Genomic DNA, 12,427 nt, shown 5'->3' on the forward strand with positions numbered 1-12,427 from the left:
ACTTAATTCGGGTCAGGAATTGTGGTAAGATAAATGAATTTTTTTTATCTTCCATGGCATCATTTAGTTTAAATACATATATTTGCTTTTGTGCATACACGTTAATGTTGATTTGAAAAACTGCTGAACACTTTAGGGCATTTACTTTGGGAACATTAGCATCTGTGCTGTTCCTTGGGTACAATTTGGAAAGGCTTTCAAATAATCAGTGAAAATTAGTTGTGAGTTATTTCTATTCACTAGTCCACTTAAATAAGTGTTTTTCGGTAAGAATTCTTAAGTTCTGTAATCAGTGACTTGCTGAAGCAAGATGTGGTGGGCAGTTTAGTTGATACTCCTGTTTTTCTTTGAGATCATAGAGGAGAAATAGAATTTAGTGAATGACGAAGACAAACAAAAAGTATATGAAAAAGGTTTCCTCTGACATTTGTTGTTGCCAGTTGGAGAGAGAATTACATGTAATCTGGTGTCCTCATTTGTGTGTTTCTGTGAGCACCTCAAATCCCTTTTATTTGCCATCCCTAGACTTGGGTTGCTGCCCAGCTGAAACCTGAATAGTTTGGAATCACTTCCTGGTCCTCTCTTTCTTCGTTGCATTTACCTCAATTTCACCCAATTCTCTATCTGCTCTACCTGTTCCTATGAAGCTGGAGAACAGCATACAAACAACAAACATGCTGACTGTCCTTCAACCTTCATGACTCCTAATGTCTAATGATAAGGCTCTCTGCTGACACAGTAATTAAGCACTCAGTTGCTAACTGAGCAGTTTGGACCCACCAGCCACTCAGTGAAAGCAAGATGTGGCAGTCTACTCCTGTGAACATTCCAGCCTTGAGACAGTTCTGCTGTGTCCTATAGGGTCGTTGTGAGTCGGAATTGACTCGTGACCAGGGCTTTTGTAACTTCACCTGGGTCTCACTGCTGCGTTCTCCTGGCTCCTCCTTCATGCCCCCGCTTTCCTTGCAGTATCTTCCTGTCACGTCACCTTGTTTGCTATTTTATTGAGAACAAGAGAGAAGCAATTAGAAACCTCCAGAAAGCTCCCTCTGCCCCATCTACCTACCATTCACTATTGTGTTAGTCTTTGCTTCCTTCTTGTAACCTGTTCACTTAGCTGCATAGCCCTTATCTCCAGTGATAATTGTCTTGGAAAATTTCTTGTTCCCTTCTTCATCAGTTTTTCTCTCCTTAATACACACATATACTGTAATACTGCCCATATTTAAACAAAACAAAATCAACCCAAACATTCTTTCTTGATCTACTTCACCTGCTGCTCCGTTTCTCTGGGTCCTTCCTTAGCGTTGCCTGTGCTTGCTGAGTCAGATAGTTTCCCCTTCACTCTCCCTTGACCACCACTCTAATTTGGTTTTGACACCACTCCAGTGCTTACCATATGTTAAATCTCCTCAATGTTCAGTCAGTCTGCATGTTCATTGTAGACATTAGACATTCTGTTCTTACTAGGAAACCTCAGGGGCCCCAGTTCAGTTTCTTGATTCCTCCCCACCTCTCATGATAGTAGAGCACTCCAGCATCAGATTTGGGTGCTGTTTTCTTCCCTTCCCTGTGTAAACTTCCTTGTTCATCTTAACCAGAGCTTTCAATCTTACCTAGACCCTGACAGCCCCTAAATTTATATCCTCAGCCTGGACCACTCTCTTAAATTCCAGGATCTTACAACTAACTGTCAATTGATAGCTTTACTTAATTTCTAACAAGTGTCCCAAACCTGTTAGGATGCTTAATCTTCTTTAAACCTGCCTCTCTCCTTGTCTTCCCATTCATACTTTCTAATTGCTCAGGCCAGAAATTTAAACATTATCCTTGACTTTTTTTTCTCTTCTTATTGATCCCATATCCTATCTGTTGTCTTATTCTGTTAGTCATCCCCTTCCAGAGAGAACTACAATCTGATCATGTAATCATTCCCTCTGTCTCCTTACCATGGTCTCCAGCCGTTATTGTCTCTCACTTGGGTTGTCACAGGAACTTCCTAACAGATCTTCTTGCTGTACTTTCACTCCAACATACCGTCCTGTCTCGTGTTAGCACAGTACCACCGGGATCAGGATGGAGCATGCCAAGTCATGGCACTGTCAACAGCTGTAAAGAGTCTGAGATTTTACCTGACTTGTAAGCTAACAAGTCAGCCTGCCATGATTTTGTAGATGGTGACAGAAGACAAGACACTCCAGGATCAGAGACAAAAGATTTGTAGCACAGTCAGCAGCATGAACATCTGCACGTTGTGTCAGTTACTCTTGTCCCCAGTCCCGAGGGGCAATGCAAATGGGCCTAGGCAGCTAGCTGCCTATACTACCAGTGCATTGTACACCAGTTCATGAGTTTAGGGAACCCAAATGTTTTACAATGGGCAAGAGACATTACCTTCATTATATGAGACATTAAGCAAACTTGCCTTTTGTTCCAGAGGGAAACATTTTCTATTTTCTGAGATTTTACTTAATAATTATCCTTGGAAAAATAGATCCTAATAAAGGGTCAGTCCTTTAACTTGTAAGAAGTTTAGAAATGTAACTGATCAATAGAGAATTGTCTCACAACACTGTATGAAGGCACTTCAAAAAGTTTGTGAAAAAAATTCCATTTTTCTATGAACTTCTTTGAAGGCCCCCTTCTTTCTATATAATCTTGACTCATGGTAGATTTTCTGAGGTATATACCATTAAATCATCGATTCTTGATTAATCTGACTCTACAGAGTTGAGAAGAAATCTGTTCAATTTGGTCTCATGCAACATTTAAGTAAAGCTTCTGTATTAATAGGACTCCAACCAGCAGGATGAAACCACCCTGCAATATTTACCTTAAGCATGCCCTATAGAGTCTCAGACACAATCACACAAACAAATCCTAGAAACTGTCACGATCTGCTTTTGAGAACCAGGAGACTGTCTCCATAGGTTTCCATATTGATCTTTCTATTTGGCCAGAAGCATTAATCCACTGCCATTGAACAACCCACTCAGGCAGACTGGATACTCAGTAGGGTTTTCAGTACTTCAACAAATCTGTATTGGAGCAGACAGCCTCATCTGTCTCTCACAGTGTGAGAACTTCCAACTTTGCAGTTAGTTGTTGTTGTTAAGTGCCTTCAAATCAGTTCCAACTCAGAGCAACCCTGTATATATATCAGGTTTCTGAGGAGTGGCCGGTGAGCTTAAACCACCGACCTCGTGGTTCAAACCAACCTTGGAGTCCAGCACATTATCCTGCAGCACCACACCAGTTGTTGTTGTTAGGTGCCATCGAGTGGGTACCGACCCATAGCGACTTTAGGCATAGTAGAACGAAACACTGTCCGATCCTGGGCCAACCTCACTATTGTTGCCACGCTTGAGTCCATCAGTGCTGCCACTTGGTCAGTCCATCTTGTTGGGGGTCTTCCTCTTTTTCTCTGACCCTCCACCTTACCAAATATGATATCCTTCTCCAGCAATTGTTCCCTCCTGACAGTATGTCCAAAGTATGAGACACAAAGTTTGGCCATCTTGGCCTCCAAGAAGCACTCTGGCTGCACTTCTTCCAAAACCAGTAGCCCAGTGCTTACCCACAGTGCCACCAAGGCAGCAGTATGTACTAGTGATTGCACAACGATTCCACCTTGACCCACAAAGAGAACGTCTAGGGCAGTATTCTCTTCCTTAACAACCCTGGTCTGTGAGTTGAGGTTGACGTCAGTACCTCCCAGGCATTCTAATTAGATGAGTCCTCTCCTGGGATAATTGCCTGGAAAGTGGGCAAAAGTAACAAATTAGCTGTCTGGGAAGCAAACAGCTGTCTGGGATTATTAAGTAAAATTCCAAGTAAGCAAAGATAGACTCGTTTGGAAAGATTGCCACAGCCACCTGAAGGTTATGTGGTGATTCCTTAAACATTTGATGGTTTCTTATTGCCACCCTTATGGTGAAGCACACCATTCTTGGTAAAATGGAGGGTCAGTGAAAAAGAGGAAGAACCCCAGTGAGGTGAGCTGGCATGGTGACAGCAGTGGGCTCAAGAGTAACAGCAATTGTGAGGATGGCGCAATACCGGGCATTGTTTCGTTGTCTTGTGTGTGGGATTGCTGTGAGTCAGAACTGACTTGGTGGCACCTGACAATAACAACAAAGGTGCACGTCTGTGCTTTCAGGAAGGATCTAAGTGAATATTTGGCTTCCACACAAGATGCACAGTTCTGGAGGGAGGTGTGGTGCCCTGCAAAGAAAGTGTTGTTCGTAGTTGTTGGGCTCCCCAAAGTGGGACTTGTATCAAGTGGGGCGGGGGGAGGGCACGCCAGCATGGCCTGACTGGCTGGTCAACCCCAAAGTTCCCAGATCAGTGTGACTGATTAAATCTACTGTTTGGTTTTTGGAGGACTACCTGAGTGAGAAAGGAACTCTGGTTGCAAGTTGGGCTACTAACCTCAGGAACAACAGTTTGAAACTACCAGCCATTCCATGGGAGAAAGATAAGACTTTTCTGCTCCTGTAAAGATTTACAGCATCGGAAACCCTGTACAGGGTGGCTGTGAGTCGGAATTGTCTCCACGGCACGCTCAACCATCACCTGAGTGTGAGGAGCTCTGATGGTGCAGGGGGCTAAACATCAGTCTGCTAATCTAAAGCTTGATAGTTCAAAGCCAGCAGCTGCTCTGTGGGATGTATAGCTTCAGAAGCCGGATGGAGCAGTTCTGCTCTGTCCTTACGACCTCCAACTACATCAAACCAATGAGAGAACTCAGGCCACAGCCCAGCCTTAAGTCTGAATCTACTCTTCCTCATTTGACTGTGCTGGCCCCTAGAGTTGTCTTAGTCAAGGTTGACCTGTGGTTACTATGTTGTGGCTGTTGTTAAGTGCTATCGAGTTACTTCTTGGAACTTGTAAGTTACAAGAAGCACTTGTAAGTGCTATCAAGTTCATAGCAAGCCTGTGTAGGGTTCCCGAGACTATACATTTTTATGGGTGCAGAAAACCTCATTTTTCTCTTGCCAAGTGACTGATGGGTTCAAACTGCTGACCTTGCCGTTAGCACCCCAATGCTTATAAAGTATCGTGTCTCTAAATACTTGGCGGGGGTGGGTGGGTGAGGGGCGGCATTCTGATGGTTCAGGCTAGGGGTACGTAGCCTTCTCCCCGATGCACTTACACACACTCCTTCTATCATTTACTCCTGATGTCTACCCAGCAGGCAACAGCGAAGAAAAGATCCCTTTGGGATCCACTGAATCTATGACCTCCTCTCCTACCACCTTTTCCCACCCCTACTCCTTTCTGGCCGCACAGTGTCCTTGCTGGACTTTGCAGGAGGTTTCCCCAGTCTGCAACATCCTTTCCTGACGTCTTCTTCACTCCCTTCTTCACCAGATTCACATATGGTGACACCAGATGTTACCGCAGTGAGGCCTTCAGCTGCCCTGTTTAAAATTGCTGTTTGTCGTCATTGCTCTTAACCACCATCTGTCACGTTACATGTATGTCTTACTTAACTTCCTTGTTGGTTCGATTCAGTCTGAAGGTACAGCTGCTCACTGCTGTATTCTTGGTGCCGGTTAACAGTAACTTCCCTAAAAGAGCCCCGGATATTTGTTGAGCAAACTGATAGTATAATTCAAATCAGGAGGTGAGTTCTCTACCTCCTGAAATCAAGGTCAAAGCAGTATGTTGTACTTCAGCATTATATCCTGAAGTAACATCCTGAAAGAGGGCGACGGGAAGGCAAAAGACTGGTGTGTGGGGATGACATCAGGGAGAATTTTCTGGAGGGGAGAGAACTTGAGCTAGGCCTTGAAGGAAGGGAAGAGTGAGGGCTAAGTGGAGCACAAAATGTACTGAGGGTCCTTGTTCTTTTCCGTAGGTCTTTACCCACCTGGAGACCTGTGGCCCACCAAGCCCGTGTGTCTGGCAAACAGCTTAAACTGCAATCTTGAGAACAGCGTGCCTTGTGTGATGCGGGAGCCTCCCTCGGTTCATAATAGGTATAGCTTCATATCTCTTATATGCATCTTGCTGAGTCTAAAGGCTTGTGGTCAGAATTTGAACTCAGTGTGTTTAGGTAGTCCTTACAAGAATCAGGACCAAGCTTCCTACCCCCAGTGTACTTCAGCTTGTATTTCTGTCTGCCTTTTAGAGTTGCGTTGTCATGTTTCTAGTAGGCAACAAACCAGCCATTCAAAGAAACATTAAAGGAAATAAAAGTAATATAGCTGGAGACCATAACATTACTTTCCTGTTTTTAATTGGAAAGATGGTATATTTAATTTGAATAATAAAAAAAAACCAACACCCCAAAACAATAAATACTCATAATTCCCCATCCCCTAACAGAGTGGCTACTGGTTTTTTGGCATTTTCCCATGGTGTTCATCTTCAACATAGTTAAAAGTCTAAAAGAACAAAATAGTTCAAGTATTGAAAAATAGTTACCCAATGACAGTTTCCTAAAATCACTGATGTTACTAAGCCATTCAGTTAGGTAAACCTAAGAATCTATTAATATCATTGCTTAATCTCACAGAATCTTTTTGCTTTTTGTTATTGTTGTCCAGCTTATTTATAGCAGTGGTGGTGGTTATGTGCCGTGGAGTCGGTTCCGACTCATAGCGACCCTGTACAGGGTTTCCAAGGCTGTAAATCTTTACGGGAGCAGAAAGCCTCATCTTTATCCCACAGAGCAGCTAGTAATTTCGAACTGCTGACCTTTAGGTTCGCAGCCCGATTTGTAACCACTGCACTACCAGAGCTCCTTATTTATAGCAGTATTGACTATTATTTCTACTTCGTAATGCGAATCTGGTTTGCAGTAGTGATTGAAGTATCTCTCCTAAAGCATATAATCATGATAGCTGTGGTTAATCTAAAATGAATGGTAGTCTGAATGAAGAGTGTAAGTTTTAACAGTGGAATGTGAAAAACATAATTCTTCAGGTAGGTGCTGTGACACTTACCAGGTAGCCTAGGTGTTAGTAGAGCCAAGACCTTGGATTCGGTGCCTAGTTAAGCTGGGCAGACATGGTTCTGAATGAAGTGTGCTCCCAGCCTGAGTCATTTGTCTTGCAAGCCTGTATGCCACCTTCATGAGTGTGTAGTTAGTGCAGCCTCAATTCTGTGACTTTACAAAACCGAGGATTTAGCAATGATTAAGATGCTGGGTTAAGGCAGCATGCAGATTTATGATTGAAAAGTTAGAAGAGCCTCTTAAAATGTGATAATCCTCCCCAATTCTATGCCCTTTAAAAATTGTCTTCTGCTTTCTTTGCTTGCTCTCTGGACATTCTGTTTCTGAAACTAGGCCTCTCTTTTTTTTTTTTTTTTTCTTTCTTTCTTTTGTAGCGGTTTCATTGACTGGAGCACAACTTTGGAAGGCCAGTTTCCCAATGTGTACTGCCCATTGGAGCTGAGCGATTACAATGCCTTTCCAGAAGGTAAAAGCTACTTGCACAATCTTAATGCCATGCTTTATTTTTATATAGTCAGAGCAGGAAGTGTGTGAACTTAAGGTGCTAGACTGCAGAAGAATGTACCTTCCAATGGTGGCTGTCTTTGAGAAGGATTTTACAGCATGCTGCTGGAACACCATGTGGATCCATTTGTGCATCTTATATGACTCTCAAAGCACCCTCGAAAACTGAGTGTCTCAGGGTTTTTACATACAACCCTAGTCCTTTTAGCTCACCAAATTAGGCTTTGGATTCATATGGCCTATATGAGATAGAATCAGTTCAGTGTGGCAGCTAACAACCACACCAGTTTTCTGGCTTATCTGTTTAGTTGCTGGGGTTTTGAACTATTCTTTTTAGGCAGGCAAGTCACAGCAAAAGTAGAGACATTTCACCTGCTTGCTCAGCAACTCTTATGCCCGGCTGGTGCTGCCGAAGGAGGGAAAGGAGCTTGGGTGGGAAATTGGCAGATGTTTGGGTCTAAGCATCTGCAATAATCAATTAGAGCTATGGGATTTCCTAGTCAACAGGAAAAGGTTCCCATTGTGGTTCTTTATTTGGTAGGTTGCGTGCTATATTCTTGATGATGATTTCTCATCATCAAGATAGAGTTGTCTTCTCAAGGAACAGATAAGCAGGGGTATTATAAACTCAAGTCAAATCTGTTGCTTTTGAGTCAGTTACTGCTCCTAACGACCCTTTAGGACCAAGAACAACTACCAATAGGGTTTCCAATGCTGTAATCTTTATGGAAGCAAACTGCCACATCTTTCTACCACAGAGTGGCTGCTGGTGGGTTCAAACTGCCAACATGTCAGTTACCAGCCAAATGCTTAACCACTGTGCCACCAGGGCTTCTTCAGGTGGGCTAATCTGCTACACAAGACCTCTTTAAAGTGTTGAAGAGCAAAAATGTCAATTTGAGGACTAAGGTGCACCTGTAACCTCAAATGCATGTGAAAATTGTACAGTGAATACAAAAGACCATAGAAGAATTGATGCTTGTGAGTTATGGTCTTGGAAAATATTAAAAAGTACCACGGACTGCCAGAAATTCAAACCAATCTGTATTGGAAGAAGTACAGCAAAATGTTCCTTAGAAGCCAAGATAGCCAGACTTTGTCTCTCACTGTCAACAGATTGTCATGAGGGGCTAGTCCCTGGAGAAGGACATCATGCTGCATAAAGTGGAGGGTCTGCAAAAAAGAGGAAGAGCCCAACAAGATGGATTTTCAGTGGCAGCAGCATTGGGCTCAAGCATAGCAACGATTGGGAGGTTGGCACAGGACCAGGCAGTGTTTTGTTCTGTTATACATAGGGTTGCTAAGAATCAGTACCAACTCAATGGCACCTAACAACAACAACAACAACAACAACAAAATAGATATTGCAAGGATTGGATTTTGATATATGCACCTCTCTGTGATAACCACAAGAGGGTGCAGTAGTCCCTTTCTTCCATATAATTATACCATGGCTTTGTGTTTACTGTCTTACTGACATCTAAAAAGTGCTTGGTTTCACATTGCTTTTAGTTTCATACTGCTTTTATCAGCCCGTGAACTATATGTGGGGGTGCCAGATTGTTAGAACATTTAATGAAAGAAAATTTAAGGAATGGTGAAACATCTTGACAATATTAAAATCTATGTAGTACTTCATGTGTTAGGAAGATCCCTATCAAATGATCAGATATAGAAAGACAAACCCAGACAAAGACTTTGCTTACCAAGGACTTTCCAGGGGGTATGTCTCATAGAAACCATTTTAACCTTGAGAATAATAGTGAAGTTGTCTCTCTGACCCACAGTGAGTAAGTATTTTATGTCTCTCTTTAATGTGCCAGTAGACTAAGGTGGTGGTGTAAGCTTTTTATACCTGAGAGAGACTTCTTTTTAAAAAATCCGTTAGACCGACTGTTACTACAAGTACAAGCAAGTTGCTTGCCCAGGAGACATCAAGGCAAGTGGTCGAGTCCCCTCAATGCAAACCCTCTTCCAAGACTAAGACTCAATGGGAATACACGCTCTGATTGGTGACCATGCTCGTCATCCATAAGGGGAAGTGAGGGAAAAACAGCAATGAAGCTGCGAGCTAAGCCCTACAATGTTCAATAGACTCCTGTGAACCCAGGTGAAGACCTGGTTGGCCAGCAGTGTGGCAAGACCTGGGGACTCTTGGGCCCAGAGTCAGTGACATAGCCACAGAGGACTAGAGTGGAGAGTGAAGCGTCCAGATGATAAGAGGAGAGGGGATATGCACAAGAACACCCACACTTGCAGATAATACTCACTTGACCTGGCTTCAATGACTGGATGATCAGATCTCAACCAGAAAAAGAAAGAAGAGGAAAAAAAGAGTAACCTGATACAATTTGATGAACTTGACCTACATCTATGGATGCAGTAGCTCAAAAGAGGGAACAAATCTTTACAACAAGAATCATTCCCACCCCCTCCACACACAGAGTAGACAAGGATGGGCAACTTGGACATTTGCTACCCAAAATGAGAGGGGCGGGGCGGCTACAAAGGCAAGAAGTGACTGGCTTACAAGCTTTCAAGAGGGAACCTAGATCCAGAGGGCATGGAGGAAGGTAGAATCTCCAGTGAGTAGTATTCAATCTGTCTAGGCAGGGCTGATGCAATGAAATGCAGATGGGTCTTTTGTGATACAATAGCGAATAATTGTTATCAGGACTGATTGTGAGGGTTGGAAATGTAAAGGTGGACATTTTATAGCAAGGAGGGGAGTGATTAACTTTCCAGTCTAGGAGCAGAGGTCCCTAGGACCATCAACGGAGAAAAGCGGAGAGCAGGACCCTACCCAGAGAAGCAGTGATGCCTGAGATGGAGGCAGAGACGATGATGTGGAGCGATGGAGCAGCTGAGGACTCTAGACCCAGAGAGGGAGAGGGGCTGTGTGCTGACGACCAGGGGGCAAGCTTGCAGGATATACCCTTTGGTTGGTTGATGATGCATGGAGGGGATTGTAACTGTGGCAATGAAACGATATACGATAGGATGAATGTAAAACTAATGTTCTCCCATGTAAACTATCACATAATTCACAATAAAAACATTTATTTAAAAAAATTTAAAAATCTGTTTAAAATGTTTACCTATGTTGATCTCTCCCATTCTTTGTAGAAAACATGAATTTCCCTAATGGCTTCCCTTGCCCTGCAGACGTTCAGACAGACTTTATTGATCACAGCTCTCAGTCTACCTGGAACACCCCAGCCAACATGCCGACTGCTTGGGGACAAGCCAGTTTCGTTAACTCTCCGGTCAGTGTTCGCCAATCCTGGGCCTTGAGTCCCCGGGCAGCCCCCAGCCATTTCCAGTGTTTCTTTCAACTACTTTTAAGAGTCGGGTTTGAATCAGCCAAATTTTACTTGTTTCTTTTAGATCATAGAAGCTAGGGCTGGCCACTCTCTGAAGGAACCTGGTGGGGGTTTGCAGACTTTGACATTCTAGGCCTCCACCCTCACCCCCTAAATGGAAAAAGACATCTCAGATTACACAGAGGCATGCTCGCTTGTAGATAAAGTTGAAGTTGGGCCAGGAAGCCCTGTGTTTGACCCAGCTCTCGTAGGTGGCCTTGCTGGCCTTTGCATTTTTGTCTGTGAACACCTCACCATCCCGAAGAGTCCATGCTTTCCCTCTTCCATGTCCACTCCTGAGTGTTATATAGTTTTAGAGAAAATATGCAGACCCTCTCTTGGATTATAAATGCATGTATCCAGTCGGATGAGGATTTCATAAGCCTCCATTCAAGAGAAATGGAGTTAAAACAACCCACATTTGTGAGAATAGCTTAGTGTCTTCCAAGCAACTTGGGTTGAAAGTCCTTGGGTGATGCCAATGGTTTTGTGCTTGACTTAAAATTTAAAAGTTGGCAGTTCAAAATCTTCTAGTACGACCAAGGAGAAAAAGGCCTGATTTTGTAGATTAGTCAAGAAAACCCTGTGAAGCAGTTCTTCTTTGCCATATGTGGAGTTGCCATGAGTCTATATTGATTGATGGCAGCTAACAACAAAAACAACAGTTTGAGATGATATCATTGTGGCATATACATGTACTATTATTCAACCTCAATATTTGCCTGTGAATTTTTTGTTTTTTAAGTAACATTTCTTCTTTTTTTTTTTTTACCCGTTTCCATTTACTCTCCAGCCCTACCTCACAAGCACCCGAAGCTTGTCTCCAATGTCTGGACTGTTTGGTTCCATCTGGGCCCCACAAAGCGATGTCTATGAAAATTGCTGCCCCATCAACTCCACCACAGAACATGCACCTCACATGGAAAACCAGGCAGTCATGTGCAAAGAATACTACCCAGGCTTTAACCCCTTTCGTGCCTATATGAACCTGGACATATGGACTACCACAGCAAATAGGAATGCCAACTTCCCGCTGTCTAGAGACTCGAGTTACTGTGGGAATGTGTGACAGGAATCTGGTTTTTAAACAATGTGAATAAAGAGGCTTGTGTTTTGATTTCTAGTTGTGTAAACTGGTTGTTGAGATAGATTACGACATTGGTGGATATTTTGGCACTTTTATATCAAAATAAATTTTTTTTTTTAATGAAATCTGGGTGCTCTATTTCTTAAAATCTTTTGTAAATGAGTGGTAGAAACAGCATCCGTATATCATAACTTCATTATTCAAGAAGTGTATCTATCAAACATGCCACATGTTTAATCTGAACACAAAACTTCTAAGAAGGTGAGGGTTGAGGAAGAAAGAACTTTCTGGCTCCCACCTCACCCAGCATCGGAATCACAAAGTTGCTCAGGCTCCAGGCCCAGAGATTCTGACGTCATTGATCCAGGCTCCAGTACTAGAATTTGCTTTTAATTTTCCTCGGATTTTAATGTGAAGCCATTGTTGAGAGCCACTGGCTAGGGAAGCCCCGCTTAGCAGAAAGTCATGGCCTCCTGATCCATGCTTGAGCCTGCTGAGAGGTGGAGGGCA

The 12,427-nt window shown here is 43.1% G+C and overlaps 1 protein-coding gene across 1 annotated transcript in view; it reads left to right on the forward strand.

Annotated features, from left to right (window-relative positions):
• KIAA0922 (KIAA0922 ortholog) overlaps positions 1–11,899 on the forward strand; it is a 218,992-nt gene extending 207,093 nt beyond the window's left edge. Inside the window, exons 32-35 of the mRNA XM_006875505.1 lie at positions 5,864–5,984; positions 7,339–7,430; positions 10,595–10,734; positions 11,624–11,899. Coding sequence (XP_006875567.1) covers positions 5,864–5,984; positions 7,339–7,430; positions 10,595–10,734; positions 11,624–11,899 — 629 coding nt within the window. The remainder of the gene's footprint in view (positions 1–5,863; positions 5,985–7,338; positions 7,431–10,594; positions 10,735–11,623) is intronic.
• Positions 11,900–12,427: the final 528 nt, after the last annotated feature.

Source organism: Chrysochloris asiatica, unplaced genomic scaffold (genome assembly GCF_000296735.1).
Source record: "Chrysochloris asiatica unplaced genomic scaffold, ChrAsi1.0 scaffold00329, whole genome shotgun sequence".
Taxonomy (NCBI): domain Eukaryota; kingdom Metazoa; phylum Chordata; class Mammalia; order Afrosoricida; family Chrysochloridae; genus Chrysochloris; species Chrysochloris asiatica.